The sequence below is a fragment of the Pseudophryne corroboree genome, chromosome 6, assembly GCF_028390025.1.
Source record: "Pseudophryne corroboree isolate aPseCor3 chromosome 6, aPseCor3.hap2, whole genome shotgun sequence".
Taxonomy (NCBI): Eukaryota; Metazoa; Chordata; class Amphibia; order Anura; family Myobatrachidae; genus Pseudophryne; species Pseudophryne corroboree.
Window position 1 is genome coordinate 472955981 of NC_086449.1, and position 18106 is coordinate 472974086.

At 43.2% G+C, this 18106-nt stretch overlaps 1 protein-coding gene across 1 annotated transcript in view; it reads left to right on the forward strand.

The window, feature by feature from the left end:
* Positions 1-13325, forward strand: part of CTTNBP2 (cortactin binding protein 2) — a 164779-nt gene extending 151454 nt beyond the window's left edge. Inside the window, exons 19-23 of the mRNA XM_063927221.1 lie at positions 1025-1204; positions 2393-2450; positions 4229-4361; positions 9184-9282; positions 12453-13325. Of these exons, the coding sequence (XP_063783291.1) occupies positions 1025-1204; positions 2393-2450; positions 4229-4361; positions 9184-9282; positions 12453-12620 (638 nt within the window). The 3' untranslated portion in view covers positions 12621-13325. The remainder of the gene's footprint in view (positions 1-1024; positions 1205-2392; positions 2451-4228; positions 4362-9183; positions 9283-12452) is intronic.
* Positions 13326-18106: the final 4781 nt, after the last annotated feature.

Below are 18106 nucleotides of genomic sequence, written 5' to 3' on the forward strand. Positions count from 1 at the left end.
TGAGACTTATGACTGTACCTTGTGGTGAACCCTATGTATATGCTCTTGTGAAGTCTTCTCTTTCTGGTAGACTTGGATAATGATATGCCTACCACCTGGAGAGTGGTCTTTACTTGGCTGGATGTTGTGAAGGGTGTTTTCTGTACCATTGAAAGCTTCCTGTAGTCTTCCGTGGATGTCCAGGCCTTTATGCTCACCAGTGAATGTAAGGTTCCCGCTATCTCTCTTATGAATTTGGTGTTTTTTGGCAGCCTAAGGATGGTCTGTTTCACTTGCGTTGAGAGCTTCTTTGACCGTATTTTGTGGGTTCACAGTAACAGCTTCCAAATGCAAATGCCACACTCTAGATCTTGTTTACATTCTTTACTTGATAAAGAAATAACAAAGGAATAGCCCAGACCTGTCCATGAAACAGCTTTGGAATCCAACTGTCCAATTACTTTTGGTTCCTTTGAAATATAGGAAGCTACATGTTAAATGCCTGTACTCTTTAAACTGTTCAAATTGCATGTGAATACCCTCAAATGAAAGCTGATAGTCTGCACTTTAACACCATATTCATTATATAACTGTAACTTCAATATATTTTGGTAAACGGCTAAAAGAAAAAATTGGCAGTGTACAAATATATATGGACCTAACTATAAATAATTCAACACTGTGATAGCTCAAATCTTACTCATATCACCAATATTGGAGTAGACATTGTTTGAGAAAAGCAGTTTCCAATAATATAAATAAATGACTTGTTTCGTTGGTCACAGCCGCTTTCATCAGATAGGAAACTTCTAAATGTTGATTCAGGAAACATATGGATGACCTGGAATGATCTCAGTAGAACTTCACATACAATCAGTGTTGTAGTGCTGTGTGGTGTCACAAGGTCCGTCCGTAGCGGCTTTGTTAATGTCAGTTTTACTATGACCATTCCAGGTCATCTGCTGATTATCTCATCCTTGTTATATGCAGAAGGTATATCTTGTTTATACCAAATGATTTAACATTATTACTTATGTCATTTCAGATATAGAGCAATATATAGCTGATTTTAAAGGAGGAAACTTTTCCTTATCTATGAGTCCTACATATAAGTCTGGAGGGAAAAAAAAGGGGGAGAATGGAGCCTGGAGAAAAGTCAGTACAAGTCCACGTAAAAAGTCCAATCTTAACTCATCCTGGAACACAGCAGAAGAGAGAGAGAAAGGTCATATGTCCAGTAATGTTATACTAGATGGATTTACTATGTGACCATAAGACTGACTTTTCTGCATATTACTTAGGACCTTTGCCTAGTTATATTAGTTAAATTCCTAGTTAAATTCCATGACACACAAAGTTCCAAAAATAGATAGAATGCAGCTTATGGACAAAACACACCAGTTATAACTGCCCTGTGTAATATAGGCTTAATCTGCCCATAGTGTGTGACCCTGGCTCACATAACTAGCACTACATCAGTACTGTGAGGCAGAGCCTTTCCTGTTATACTAACATTTGCACCAGAGTTTTGACTGTATAAAGTATATGAAAAATAGAAAGAATATGTTAGAAATATCTTCTTTGTATAATTCTAATCATTTGTATAGTCAAAACACTAAAATAAAAAGTCTATGACAGGTGATGCAGTGCCTCACCTGCCTACCTGTTCCGCACTTCTCTAATCAAAACTCACCAAATTTCCAGAAGTATATACAGCTGCACCAGTGTATAATGCCCACATGTACACTTGGCTCATATATTATGTGTAAATCTGGCTCTGGTACTAGCCAGTACCTCCTCAGCCATTTACCTCACCTCACCTCCCATTTTTTGCTTGTACTGTATTATAAGTGCTCCTTGTAGGGATTTGGTATAAAATCCCGACCTTGAGCACAGCATGTCCCCTCACGGGCTCGCTTCAGTTGCCACATTGATCTATTCCCTCTTGGGTGGTGGTGTGGACCTCCACCCAAGTGGGGATTCCGGGCGGCATTTCAATGGGTGTCGGGATTCCGGCATCAGTATTTCAACCACTGGGATCCCGACAGTCGGGTAATTAACTGCGTTGCCCTTCTAGAAGACCTATATTAGGCATATGTCTTTCTGTCTGCTGTCTAAATCATAGGTGATATTTCCAGTGTGATCTTTCTTTTAACTTTATTTTCTTATTATCTTAAATAACCTATTGTAATCTTAGTTCTAATATTGAAAAATTAAACTTCATGCTGATCCAATCTAGTTATTATTCCCTTTCCAGTGGCTGTAATTATTTCTATATTCTGAACTGTCAGCCTATCTGCAGTGCAGCTGTATACAAGTTACAGTGCAAGCCAAGCATGCTGCTCCTGTTATTGTAGTTGTCGTTTTACTATATATTGTAGATTTACGATAATCGATTTCATTTTCAATGCAGGTGGAATGTCAAAGAATGAACTAAAGAATGGAAGCAACTCCTCATCGATCACAAAAAAGTATGCTCATTTTAGGTCTTGCAATAAATATAAAGTAATGCTTTGTTAATGTAACAGTACTTGTGAAGTCATACACACATGAATATTAAAGTGCGTGCTGTTCATAACCAAGTAGCATAAAGCCCTCCTGGATCTCTGTCAAATAAAATGGCTCATGCTGCAGTGAGTATAGTGCAAGGCATGCAGTAACTAGAAATTATTCTTTGTGGGGAAAGAAGGAAAACTGACGCCACCTAGCCCTCAGCTCTAAGCTAAAAACTTCAATTATACATCTCCTTGCTCCCTGGGTGGTTGCCCCCCTTCTACTGCCATACTTACGTGCCTGGTAAGTGCAGTCCTAAACCACTTAACCAAAATGTTACTATCCTTTTGCCGGGGATCGGTATGATTTACCTACAATCAAAATCCCGATGTTCAAAATACTGACAACAAATGACCGATGGTCAAAATACCGACAAGGTCAAAATACCGGCATTTAAAATGTTGACACGGTCAAAATGCCAACATTCAAAATGTTGACAGGTCAGAAAGTAGACACAAGTTGTTAACATTCTTTGGATGTGTATGTCGACATAGGTCGACATGGACACCGTATAAGTGTACTGCGTCCCCTCGCATGGCTCGCTGCGCTCGCCATGCTTCGGGTATGGTGCCACGCTGCACTCAGAACACTATTATATTCCCCCTCCAGGTCCACTGGGATGGTAAAGTATGAACAAGTCGGTTTCAATGAAAAAATCATGAAAAACTCATGTCGATTCTTCGACCTGACGACATTTTAATTGTCGGTATTTTGACCGTGTCAACATTTTTAATGTCTGTGTTTTGACCATGTCGGTATTTTGACCTTGTCAGTACTTTAACCATTGGTCAATGGTTGTCGGTATTTTGACCGTCGGGATTTTGATTGTAGGTAAATTGACTGCATCCCCTTTGCCGCCTTCTTCCCTACGTTCATGTCCTGTAGCAACTAGGGACTACTAATATGTGCACTTCATGTGCCCACAGCTTCCATGTTTGTTTACATGGAAACACTCCCTAATCCTGTACAGTCAGCAATGCAAATTTATTGTATTCTATTCAAACATTCTTGCAATAGCTTACATGTCAATAGCAAGACCATCTGTGGCTCTGCCAGATACAGGAGTTGCAGCATATATGACAACTGGGTTAAGGTATCTGCAGTAATCTGGACTGGTAACTGTACGTGCTATGGGATGTAGTTAATATCCCAGTGGTCGGGATCCCGGCACTCAGAATACCCACCCGAGATCCTGACCGCCGAGAATGCAGACAGCTGCGCCAGGGCTATTCCCACTCGTGGGTGTCCACTACACCCATAGGGTGGGGATAGAACCTGTGGTGAGCCAATGAGCCCACAGCGTGGCGAGCGCAGCAAGCATGCAAGGGGCTTTCTAGGGTGGCGAGCGCAGCAAGCACGCAAGGGGCTTTCTAGGGTGGCGAGCGCAGCAAGCACGCAAGAGGCTTTCTAGCACTCGCCCCACTGCCGGTAGGGTGGTCAATCCTGGGCCATTTTTTCAAATCCAGGAATTGGGATTGAAAAATGTTCAATCCCGGGATTCCCTGGTTTGGCGGCATTCCGGCGGCCGGGATCCCAGCGTTGGTATTCTGGCCACCAGGATTCCATACCCAACCCCGTGCTATAACATTAACATTGTGTTACATACTGCTACTAATGGTGTATTTCCTTCTTAAATATATTTGCTATGCTAACGAAAGCATTTGTGTAATATTTGTGATCCCTTTGATTATACCAGATCTTTGGTTGGTGATCACCCAAGATCTCTCCATGTGGAACAAAGGCTGTCAGTTGGCTCAGATGATGAGGTGGATCTTGTGAAAGAATTGCGAGCAATGTGTTCCAGCAAGTCCGAACCAGACATTACCAAGGTAAGGAAAGTCCAGTAGGCCTGTTTTTTAGAATGGAATTCTGCAGCAGTTTTCTAAATTATATATCATATATTATACGTGATATAGTGCCTTCATCCACCAGCACTATTCAGTTGTGAAGAGAAAAGGTTTATTTCTTCTTCAGGATTCATAGGAACTTAAGGGTTGTAGGTGGTGGATGAGAGTCCGGGCACCAATCAGTTAAAGCTTTCAGCGTATCCCAGAATGCTGCGCTCCTCTCCCCTATAACTCTGCCTCCATGCTCAGGCATTTAGTTTTTAGTTGGTGTCTGCAGGAAGCCAATGCACCGTGATAAGAGGCTGCTGAAGCAGCCCCAAAAGCATTTTTATTTTTATTTTCACTGGGCTCTCAGCACTGTAAGTCTGTCAGACTTCAGTGCTTCAGCTCCATCATCCCCCCTGCCGGCGTGGAAACTCACGCTTGGCCAGAGCCTAAGACCGGGAACTTGCGGCAGGGGACCACACACTGAGCGACTAGCACCGCTTGCTGCTGGGACCCCGGGACTGCATGGCCGGCAATGGTGGGCAGGTAAGAGGGTCCCCTCACTGGGACCTGCATCTAAATCGTGGTCCACCGCGTGTCCAGGGAGACGGACCGCGGCACTGTTGTGGACACTGTCTCTGGGCAGGAACTCCAATAGACCACCAGGGCTTAAGGGGCACAGGTCCAGATGCTAAAAAACGCCTATTTACAAGTATGTACCTGGGGTGGAAGACAAGCATAGGGGAGGCGGCGCTTGACCTGTAGCCCCTCCCTCAGCTCTGGGCGTCCGTCTACAGTAGATTTCCCACCCATGAGCTGTCTGATCCTCCCTCCTTCCCTCAGAGAGCTGGGCAGACATCTTACAGCAAGGCAGCAAGCAGGTCTCCGGGAACGCTGAGCTCAAGATCCCTGTAAAAACATCTGCCGCAAGCCAGGTTTCTACAATCACTTACATCCTAGCTGCTTACAAAACCAGCCAAGTAGTTGATTCAAGTGCTCATTGCAGTAATATTGTATATTTATCTGCATTGTATGTGACTGTGTGCTAGTCCTGCTGTCTGACTTTTCTTTCAGCTACATCTTATATATCTATCCCTGCTATTTCCATAGCCTGTGCGCAGGTGCTGTCAGGGTCATTGCTCACAGCACATAATTGGCTGTATTTAGTCACATACCACACTCGCACTATTGTGTTTGCTAACATGTCTAACAAAAAGGGATGCAAACAAGCAGAATCCCCTGTGTTACTTTCATGTAGAGTCTGCAGGGTTCTCTACAGAGGATGTTCTACAAGAGGGTGGGTGGCCGACTTCTGCACTTTCGCAGGTTTGGACCACTACCACTTCAGGCTTTTAGGTGCAGGAAGTAGGCTTTCACGGGTACGCCATCTCATTCAAGGGACGCCCCCTCAACAGTATTTTACCGCTTCTACACTCTGGGGTGAGAGTACCAGTTCCTCAGTCTCAACCGAGAAGAGGCTACTATTTGACCATATTCCTGGTACCAAAGCCCAATGGGTCACACCGGCTGATTCTGAACCTCAAATCTTTAAACAGGTTTGTGAAAGTTTCCAAGTTTCACATGAAAACCCTGCAATCCATAGTTTTGGCCATGGATCCTGGGGACTATATGGTTTCCCTGGATATACAGGATGCTTATTTGCATTTTCCTATTGCACTCTCGCATCAGCGATTCCTGCGGTTTGCTATTTGCAGCCAACATTATTAGTTCCAGGCATTGCCATTTGGCCTAGCTACGGCTACCAGGATATTTACGGAGGTCATGGCTGTCATGGCAGCACACCTTCATTGTCAGAGAATCAGAATTCTCCCGTACCTGAATGACCTGCTGATCCTGGTGAACTCACACAAGGTTCTCATCCGTCATCTCCAACTTGCAGTAGACTTCCTTCACCATCATGGATGGCTGATAAATTGTAAAAGGTCCTCCCTTACACAGTCGCAGCGGGTGTTACACCTGGGAGACTTCTGGACTCTCAAAGTCAACTACTTTTCCTATTACCCGACAAGATCTTGAAATTTAGGAACAAAATTTGCCAGTTCCTTCACTGTCCTTGAGTGTCCGTTCATTTGGCAATGCAAGATCTCGGTCTGATGGTGTCCACGTTCGACATGGTCGCATTCGCAGTTTCACTCACTCACTCTACAGCGGCTGATTCTTGCCAAGTGGAACAGTCAGCATCATCGCATCAAGTCACAAATGATAACTCTGACTCCGGAGGTTCGACTTTCACTGACTTGGTGGCTCCACGACCAGCAGCTGGACAGAGGGGATGACCCTTCTGGATCCCCAACTGGGTGCTGCTCATAATGGATGCCAGGCTTCGCGGCTGGGGAGCTGTAACCGAATAACACTCATTTCAGGGGCGATGGAGCCTGGCAGAGTCTCACTTACCAATCAATGTGTTGTAATTGAAAGCAGTGTACAATGCGTTGACTCTAGGCTGTACTGCTCTTCTGGGCAGACCTGTTCAGGTTCACTCAGACAATGCCACAACAGTGGCATATGTAATTTATCAAGGCAGTACAAGCAGCAAAATGACTATGCAAGAAGTGTCCAAAAATCTCTGGTGGGCCGAACGTCATCTTCTGGCCATATGTGCAGTGTTCATTCCAGGAGTACGCAACTGGGAAGCGGATTTACTAAGCCGTCAGGAAATTCACGCCAGAGAATGGGCTCTTCGCCTTCGAGGTCTTCCAACTCCTAGTGGACAGATGGGGTCTACCAGACATGGATCTCATCCACAAAGTTCTCATATTCCGATCCCGGTCCAGGAATCCTTAGGCAGCATTCGTAGATGCCTTGTCAGTCCAGTGGACCTTTCGTCTACCGTGCATCTTCCCTCCGGTATCCCTTCTACCTCGGGTCCTTTGGAAGTTCAAACAAGAAGGAGGAAACCTCCTGCTGGTAGCCCCAGCGTGGCCCAGACGGCATTGGTTCTCTGATCTCCAGAGCCTCTCAGTAGAGCAACCCCTTCAACTTCCTTAAAGATGGGACCTTCTATCTCAGGGCCCATGTCTCCCTCCAGATCTAGACCATCTGTCTTTGACGGCATGGCTCTTGAATCATCAATACTAAGGACAAAAGGATTTTCAAGCGCTCTAATTCAAACTATGCATAAGGCATGTAAACCTGCCTCAGCACTTTTATAGAGTGTGGCATGCTTACTTTACATGGTGCGCTACAAAGCATTATGATTCAACTGTCTTTAAACTCTCAAGAATATCTGCTTTTCTTCAACAAGGTTTGGATTTAGACTTACGACATGCCTCTCTCAAAGTACACAATTCTGCATTGTCTGTTTGGTTCCAGCGCAGAATTACCTCACTTGCTGATGTACGTACATTTCTTCAGGGTGTCATCCGCATACAAGTTACTTATGTCCCTCCAGTAGCTCCATGGGATCTGTCTGATCTGACACTCTTCAAGAGCCCTTGTTTGAACCTTTGGAGTTAGCCGATCTCGAATGATTGACGACGAAAGTGCTGTTTTTGCTTGCTGTTGCATCGGCCAGGAGGCTCTCTCCTGTCGCATCCCCCCCCCCCCCCCCAATCCTGATTTTTCATCAAGACAGGGCAGTTCTCTGAACTAGGCCTGGCTACCTTCCTTAAGTGGTTTCTAAATTCCACCTTAATCAAGAAATTGTGGTTCCAGCTTTTGCCTCGCCAGACTTCTCAGCAATAGAACATTCTTTGGATGTAGTTTATGCTCTACATGTCTATATAGACCGTACTAGCTCCATCAGATAGTCTGATACTCTTTTCATTCTGTTTGGATTTCAAAAGCATGGTTGGCCTACTATTAAGCAGATGCTGACCAGATGGATTAGATTGGTCATTGCACATGCTTACGTTGAAGCTGACCTTCCTGTACCAGCTTCAATTTCTGCCCACTCTACTTGGTCTGTAGGACCTTCTTGGGCAACGCGCAATGGTGCATCCGCCGAACAATTGTGCAAGACGGCTACATGCTCTTCGGGCCACATGTTTCTTAGGTTTTATGCTTTTGATACATTCGCCTCGCAGGATGCTTCTTTTGAACGCCGGATTCTTTTATTTATTTATTTATTTATTTACAGTTTCTTATATAGCGCAGCATATTCTGTTGCGCTTTAAAATTAGAATCAACAGTGATAAGACCAAGTGAGAAATAACAGACAGACATAGGGGATGAAGGCCCTGCTCGCAAGCTTACAATATATCTAATCTATCTTTTATCCTCTCGGGCGCGTCCCCTCCCTTGAAATACTGCTTTAGGACATCCCCGATGTTCCCTGTGGAAACCCTATGAATCCTGAAGAAGAAAACGAGAGTTATGGTAGATTACCTTTGTTAACTCTCTTTCTTCGAAGTTCTTACGGTCCACAGGATGCCTGTGACGCACCTGGCCTCTCTGGGTTTCTACGGCATTGGCCTCTGATTCCTTTCTCCTGTCTGCGAGAATGTGTTCTTATGTGCTTTACATCTTTCTTCTCTCCTTTCTTCTTCCTGTTTTGAACTGACTAATAAAACTGAATGCCTGCGCATGGAGGCGGGCTCATAGGGGAGAGGAGCCGAGCATTCTGGGATACGCTGAAAGCTTTAACTGTTTGGTTCCCGGACTCTCATCCACCACCTACAACCCCTGATGTTCCCTGTGGACTCTATCAATTCTAACGAAAGAGAGTAAACAAAGACAAGTCTACCATAACTCTCGTTTTCTGTGTCACCCAAATTATATGTGTGGTCAGGATAACATTCTAAGAGGCTTTTACCATATGATAATACCATTAATGTATGTTTTTACTATTTATTTTTAGATTGCAGACCTGGATACCTGCCTGGTGATATTTAAGAGTCCTTCAAATGGCCAGAATTCAGCAACTGTTAACAAACCATGTTGTCAAATGCCACATAAAGTAAGTAGACTAGATTGCAGGCCTGTAATAATGCAATATATATGTGAAGTGTATGCTGGTTCACAAGCATGCCTGGTTATAGCACATTGTTTTGTCTACATAGTAATATTGTGGTGTATGATGCTTACTGACAAATATAAGGGAGCAAAGCTTGCATTTTAGAAATGTGACTATTAAAAAGATGTGTACTACAAGAAACATTAGGCCTAATTCAGTGTTGAGTGCAAAAGCAAAATCTTCCTCTAATGGGCAAAACCATGTGTACTGCAGGTGCGACAGATATAACATTTGCAGAGAGAGTTAGATTTTGGTGGGTTATGTTGTTTCTGTGCAGGGTTAATACTGGATGCTTTATTTTTACACTGCAATTTATAATTCAGTTTTAACACACTGCACCCAAATCTAACTCTTTCTGCACATGTTATATCTGTCCCACCTGTACTTCACATGTTATTGCCAATTAGAGGAAGATTTTGCTTTGCGCTCAACCTTGAATTAGGCCCATTGTGTGGTGCTCAGAATTGTCTGGATATAATAAAATGTATTCTAAAATAAAAATCTGCCACCTTGCAGTTAAAGAATTATAGACATGCCCTCATACACTATTGTTGTATTTGTGGCAAACAACCCTTCTAAGTGTGCAAGGTCTCATGTGACTCTGCTAGCGTCGGGCATCTTTTTTGCAATTTTTTATGCAAAATTGTATTTCAGTTACAATGTGATGGGGCTAGGACGGACTAGTAGACTCAGCTGATTAATTTAATATGTGACACATATATCTGTGTGAAACGGAGTCTAAATCTGTATACAAAGTGCTAGGGGAGCAGCCGCCACTGTTTTTTTCCACGCCACGTTCAATTGTGCTTTGTATACAGACTCAGTCACACACAGATATACAAGTGTCACATATCAAATTAGTCAGTACAGTGCACCATATTTGCCATTGAATTGCTAAGATACATTTTCATGCAAAAAGGCATGAAAAAGTCGCTTGGTGCTATTTGAGTCGTATGGGACCTAGTGGTTCACTTGCATCAGGTGTCTCGAGTCAACATGGCATATTGAGACTAGTTGTATGAGGAGACATCTGTACAGAGGAATTTGCCAACTCCTCTAAAGATATCAAATTTTAAACACCAAAAGTACTGGCGTTAGGGGGCCTAAAGGTTATCAGTCATATAACAGTAAAAAATTAAAAACAGCACTTCTGGATTTTTTTTTTCTTGCTCATTTTCTATTTCGAGTGGAGAACCACTGCATTAAAACTAGTGAAGCCAACCCTGGGATCCTGCCCGATAAGGGGATGTGGCATCGTGGTTATGAGGCGTAACATTGCTATTAAGGGCATGTCCTCAAATGACACACCCAACGATGCTGGGCACGCCCCAGATTGTAGAAAATGGGGCGAGGGTGAGCTGAGACTAAGCCGCTAATAGCAATGCCACGCCTCCTATCCTCAATGCTATGTTCTCTTCTATACCGGTATACTGGGATTGGCTTCCCTAATTATGTTGTTTGTTTATATTTTTTCATATTTGTGGTTCTGTTCTTGGATTACAAAATCTATTTTTCACTATTTTATGATTGATAACCTACCTGTCCCCTGGTGCCAATACTTTTGGTGTTTATACATTAAACAAATGAATTAATAAATGGTCTGACTGGATAGTATGAAAGTATCATCTAAACCTCCAAATGAAGTTCGTAGTAAATTAAAAAACATGTACCTTCTATTAATAGCATATTGTGATACGTTATTTTGATGTTGCTTGTCATAGGAGAAGTTCCAGCATACTCCCCAACTGCAACCTTTTAGGCAGGACTATCCTGACCTGGATGGTGGGGCGGTTCAGCATGTTGAAACAACCCTTCATTTGTGAGCTATCTGCCCCCTTCTTTTGAAGCGGTGTCATGCTTGCACTTGTCCTGACTCTCTAACAGGGTCTATTGCGAGTTTCACATTTCTCCTACATTAAGATGTGTAATGCCTTATATTAAATGCTGATTTCTGGTTATAATGGTAAACTGCTTACAACCAGATACCGGCCTCTATTGCACTGAGCGTCCTCTCTACCTTACTCCAAATCGTCAAATCCAGCCACCAGCATTGAATTTCCATTATACAGTATACAGATGTGTGCTCATAGTCTTGCCTCAATATGCCATGCAGCAGGAGATGCCTGGCGTGAGTCAGCTGGTAACTCCCGGGCAGCTCTGCTAACGTCGGTAGTCTTTTTTGACAAAAATGGGTCTTATTTGCATCACTATGCGAATAGTACACACAAGCAGTTTATGCCGATTAAAATGATATGTGCCATGCCTATAGTCTGTGTGCGACTGTGGCTGTATCTGCATACGAAATGGTATGTTACCATAATTTCCAGGAAAACACTGTAACGTAGCATGACGTATGCAGATACGGCTGCAGTCACCCACACAGAATATAGGCATGCCACATATAATTTTAATCAGCATAAGCAGGCTTCTGCATCCTAGTCATATAGCAGTGTGACTTAGACGCGTTTAAATGGAAGAAGTTGCACATTAAGACATTCGGCGTTACTGAGTCACTCCAAGGTATGTGACTAGAAGGGCTGTTTAACATGACTGCAGCAAGGATGTAGGAGGACACATCTGTATATCTTTTGTTACAGTGATTACCTAAAAATTGTTTCTGTGTCACATCTGTGTCCAGGGCATGTCTAGTAGCTAAATTCAACCTTTGGAGTATTGCTAGTTCTACTGTTTTGTTTTTTCACACTGCACGGCACTAAGGTTGCGAAGTGAATTTCACTTTCTGAATTCCCTACACATGGTTTGTATAATGCAGTATAGCTGATATATAGTCTGGGTGGACGATCCAACATAAGTTCGAACTAGAGATGAGCGGGTTCGGTTTTACTCGGATTTACCCGAATCTCCTTATTGGCTCACGGACATCACGTGTTTTGGTTAGCCAATAAGAAAAATCCAGAAAAAAAGAACTTGCGATAATTCTGGCGTTAAGAACCGAGTAAATCTGAACCCGCTCATCTCTAGTTCGAACCAGTTGCTAATATTTCTCAACTATAGAATGATAAATAAGCACTAGCAGGGATATTTGACATCCTGTGTTTCTTTACCTCAATAATTTCAGCCTTAAACTGACCAAACCACTTTGTTGTCCACAGAATGGGGCATGTCCTCTCCGCAGCAGTCCGATGTCGGACTACAGTGACCAGAAGCCGAAACTAGAACCTGGCTGTATAAAAGTCAAATCTTTGCTCCCTATACCAAGAAGTAACCGAAGAAGCAGCAGTAATACAAGGCAAACAACCATTTCTAAAGACTCTAAATAGGAGTTCTTGAGCTTGCACAACAATAAGGCAAACAAACCGAGATCTGTACATTTTTTTTATGTATAATCCCTGAAGTGCACAAGCAGCCTGAAATCCGTCACTTTTTTATAATGTATTTAAGGGTTGTCTAGCTGTAAAAGGATAATTATTCCTTGTAGAGAAACAGTCTTTGTAAATATGGAATTCCAGTTTCCCTGTATTATAGTATGTAAATGGGGACTCAAAACCACTTTATATGTATATATGTTTATAATGTGTTGATGTAAGTTGTTTAAATTACATATTTGAGTCTTGGAAAACTTGGATGTTATCAACATTATTTTTTAAGAAAAAGATTGTTTTGCCAAAAGTATTAATGACAGAGGTGTCACACAGACCACATGCAGGATGATCAGACTGATTCCTGTGTTGTATTATGCACAGTTCTGATTCACATGAAATCTACGTTAAAGGATTTGTAGTATTCACATTCTGTACTCAGAACCCTAATACAGCATGGCAATAACTAGACCCACTGCCCCCATCAATGCACCTTTTTTACACAAGCCATAGACAAAATGTTGACTGTTCTTTTAATCATCATGAATAGTTTATGCTTCTTGTGTATAACTTGCTGTTTTGTTGCTTGCTCTATTTACATTGTTGTTTCATTAATGTACAAAAAGAGTTCTTAATGCAATAAACACATTGTCTCCTGTCTAGACAGATACTAGTATTTTGTGCTTCAAATGTCTTTTTGTATAGATCGACTATGTCTGCTACTATACAGTGAGACGCGGTACAGATTAATTTAGTACTTTATTTAAACATGTAAATATAAATGTACAAATGAGGGCAAATTTCCATTAGATTTCCATGTGCTATTGAATATACAGTCTGTGTACTTTACACTTCCTGTTTATGTCACCAGTGATGTTTGCCAAGCAAGCTGTGAACATCAGCCAACATTCTATTTCAAGATCTGTGTTCTTAATGACCACCAAAGCCACTCACTGAGAACCCTAACTAGAATAGGGGCGGATATAAAATATGATAAACCCCGTAGGATCCATGTTATGTTGCGTTCCATTCTGGTCACTGAGCAGACTCTTCTAAAGCCTCTCCTGTTTTTGTCCTCTTTTGGTAGGGCTAATGTCACTTAAGGCAAGTTGGTTACTGAGAGCCCTAAAGTCCCTTGAGAATCTCATGGGTGTTTAATCTGTAATATCCAGCTTTGAAGCAAGCACTGTACTGCAATCTAGGTGTTACCGTAATAAAGGCTATAGGTAAAAAAAAACAACAACTCTGAAATCTAGGATGTAATGTACTCTTGTTGCTTGGTTTGCTATTTTTTGCAGCTATTTGCAACCTTTTGGAAATTATTTGCCAGGTCAGAGCACATTTTTAGAGAAAACAAAATACTGCTTATGGTGCAGTTACAGTACTAATGTGACCCATTATATACAATTACTGTGCGTTCTTTTTTTTGTTGCATGTACAGTGTCTGTTTTATAAGGGAAAACTTTAAACCGCAGCATTCTTTGTGCTCTGCTATAGTCTACGTGCCTGGAACGTGGCCATGTAAGGCCATTCCAGATAATCAAGTTTAAGTAATCCCAGTGTGACCTACAATGAGTTAAAGCAATACCATTATTTGCTGTTTGCTATGGTTCTGTGCTAAGAATGTTTACTTTAGCTCGCTATAATTCAGCTCTCTAAAAGGAAAATAACAGTATTGCTGTACTACAAAAGGTGATAATCCGCAGAGCATGTGGTATCAATGCCTCATAGCGCCAACATTATTTCTGTTGTCAAAGTTATATATTGATTCTATAGATCTATTAATGCGACACATTGTAAAGATGAAGATCCCTTTTAAGCTAAATATTAACGATAAACTTGATAGATAAAGAAGGCAGATATGGAGAAAGCCGAAATAAAATCCTCTGTAAATTAATAGATGTCAGTTAGGTGCAGAAGCGTTTAAACTATTTATTTATCACAATTGAAAGTGTTGACTGCCTCTATGTAAAAGCACTCATTTGGAAATAATACTATTTTCCATCAGTATGCTTGTAGTTAAACAGCAGAGCCCTGCTTACTTGGACCATGAGGTCAATAGGACATGCTGAATTAAACTGCATTATTTGGGCATACATGTATAGGAAGTACAGTGGTTAGCATTGCTGCCTTACGGTGCTTTGGTTCTATGCCGCGAAGAGTAAGAGCTGAATCAAATGTAATGTTTGTGTGTGTTTACTCTTAGCACGCCAATATCCTTCTATAAACCAGAACACACTAACATACCTCCCAACATGACCCTTTCCAGGAGAGACACAATGCTCTGTTCCAGGACTTCCCTCTTAATTTAAAATTGCTCTCACCTGTGTTGAAACACCTTGGTTATCATTTAACCTGTTTTAAGCAGGTGAGGGCAATCCTAAATTAAGAGGGAAGTCCAGAACAGAGCATTTTGTCCCACCTGGAAAGGGTCATGTTGGGAGGTTTGCACTAACAATTTAGTGTGTGTGTGATTTGTCTGATATAGATTATAGATTGCATCACCAGGAGAGGGACTTATTTGAATGGTTAAAGCATTCTCTATAAATTAGGTAAAACATTGGTGTTATTTATATTGTCCAAAAAAAGTAACTGATCTAATTTGATCTTCATCTAAGTCACAAGAATAGGTAACAGCAGTGATTGGTTTCCCACCAGGTACAGTATGTGAGGCACGTGACTAGGTGCACCACCTGTTGGGGTAGCACTGCAGACTGCACCCACCCAACCCCATTCCATTCCCACAGATAAATCCATCTTAAACTGCTGTCTGTGGTGCTGCAGTGATCAAGGTGTACATAGCCTCAGGATTTCTGTTGCCACCCCTCCCCCTGCATCAGAGCAGCTTCTGAGTTTTTATTTTTTTTCATATAAACATAGCAGCTAGCTGCAACAGCAGGGACATGGGGGAAGATAGTAGCCTTACATCCGCCACTGGGAAACACAGTCTGCTTTAACTAACAACACACAAATTCCAGCATTTTTCTTACTGAATACATTTTTGAAACAGTAGAAGTACTGTTTGGAAAAACTTAGTCCTAGGACAGTGATTTTGAACCTTTTTCAACTTGCGGCACACCGGCAATACTTTAAAATTGCCAAGGCACACCATCAGTGCCCCAGGGGGAAAAAAACATTGGCCACCATAGTAATTAAACAAACACATTGGCCACCACAGTAGCACAAACACATTGACCCCAAAGTAATACAAACACATTGGACTCTGCGGTAATTTAAAAAAAAATGCTTTCACCCCCACAGATTTCTAATAATGGGATGCAGTTAAAATACCGGCTGTCGGGATTCCGGCGTTCAGGAGACCGATGACGGAATCCCGACTGCCAGTGAAAGTGGAACAAGTGGAATCCCGACCTCTGCAGGGTATTCCCACTCGGTTGGTGGGTCCACGCCACAAACTCAGTGGGAATATAACCTGTGGCGAGCTACCAGGTTTGAAGTGTGGTGAGCGCAGCGAGCCCGCGAGGGTACTCGCTGCTGAGAGTCTGACAGTCGAGATGCCACTGTCGGTATACTGACAGCCAGCATCCCGTTTATCGTAAAACATATAAATTTTATAATAATGCCACACATTTTTCCCCCAGTAATTCCACCACACACTGGTGCAGATGTATTAAGCCTGGAGATGGCATAAGGAAGTGATAAATGCAAGCTGATAAATGCACCAGCCAATCAGCTCCTAACTGTTAATTTACATATTGGAGCTGATTGGCTGGTGCGTTTATAACCTTGCACTTATCACTGGTTTATCAATTCCTTATGCCTTCTCCAGGTTAACATATCTGACCCACTGTCCCCCCAGTAATTCCACACACTGCCCCCATAGTAATTCCACTCACTGCCTCCCATAATAATTCCTCTCACTGCCCCCTCAGTAATTCCACATGCTGCCCCACATAGTAATTGCACTCACTGCCGACCATAGTAATTCCACACCCTGCCCCCCATAATAATTCCACTACCTGCCCCCATAACAATTCCACTCACTGCCCCCCATAATAATTCCACTCACATAATAATTCCACTCACTGCCCCCCCCCCCAGTATTTTCAAACATTGTTTGCACCTGATTTCAAACACCTACAGATATTCCACACATAAATATATATTTTTTTAAATATATACTCAGCTGTGATGAGTGCTGAGAAGGCAGCACGGAGCAGCATGGATGGAGGAGCAGCACTGGCCAGTGGGAGGGCGGGCACTCAAGGCAGGAATGCGACGTGGCCTGCGTGACCTAGACCTATGAGTCACTATAGGTCACAGGCCGCTCGCGGAAGTGCACAGCGCTGCCCAAGCCAGCTATTGATTGCGGCGGGTGGCGGTGGCTGGTCTCTCTGGCTAGCGGCAGTGGATCTCCCTGGCGGGCGGCGGCACACCTAGAAACCGCTTGCGGCACACTAGTGTGCAGCGGCACAGCTGTTGAAAACCGCTGTCCTAGGGTATTGAATGCGAAAAAAAAGCCAATATATATATATATCCTCAGACAAAACTACCTGATGGTGAACAAATGCATAAGACCAGAGGTTCCCAAACGAGGTCCTCAAGGCACCCCAACAGTCCAGGATTTAGGTATAGCCATGGCTCACCACAGATGGTTAAGTCAAATTGACTGAGGTGCTAATTAAGGGGGACATTTATTAAGTAGTGATAAGAGCGGAGAAATTGCCCATGGCAACCAATCAGCACTAAAGTAACATCTATAATTTGCATACTATAAAATGATACATAGCTGCTGATTGGTTGATGGGGCAACTTCTCCACTGGCTCACTTGTCCGCTCTTATCATTGCTTAGTAAATGTCCCCCTTAGTCACCTGTGGCCAATCATGGATACATTTAAAACCTGGACCATTGGGATGACTTGAGGACCGCGTTTGGGAACCTCTGCATTAGACAGTGTCTTTGCACACACCACATACCTTGTGTGAATCCCAGATGAGTTGGTCGAGTTTATTACCCAGATACGGGGGGTCATTCCGACCCGATCGCTCGCTGCAGTTTGTCGCAGCAATTGGGTCTGAACTGCGCATGCGCCTGCGCATGACAGCCATCGTTACCTAGCGATCGCCTCTGAGACAGAGGCGGTCACTAGGCGGGAGGGGGCTGAACGGTGGCGTTAAGCCGCCGTTTAGGGGGAGCGGTCCGGCCAACGCAGGCGTGGCTGGACCGTTCGGGGGTGGGCAGCGGCGGCTGCGTGACGTGTCACGCAGCCGCTGCGGCCAGCGGGAGAGGCGAGTAACTCCCGGCCAGCCGCAGGAGCTGCGCTGGCCGGGAGTTACTCCTCAAATACAAAGGCATCGCCTCTGTGCGATGCTTTTGTATTTGTGCGGGGGGGGGCCGGCACTGACATGCGGAGTGGACTAGCCCTGTGCTGGGCGTACCCCCACATGTTTGAGTTTATGATCGTAGCTATGCTACATTTAGCAT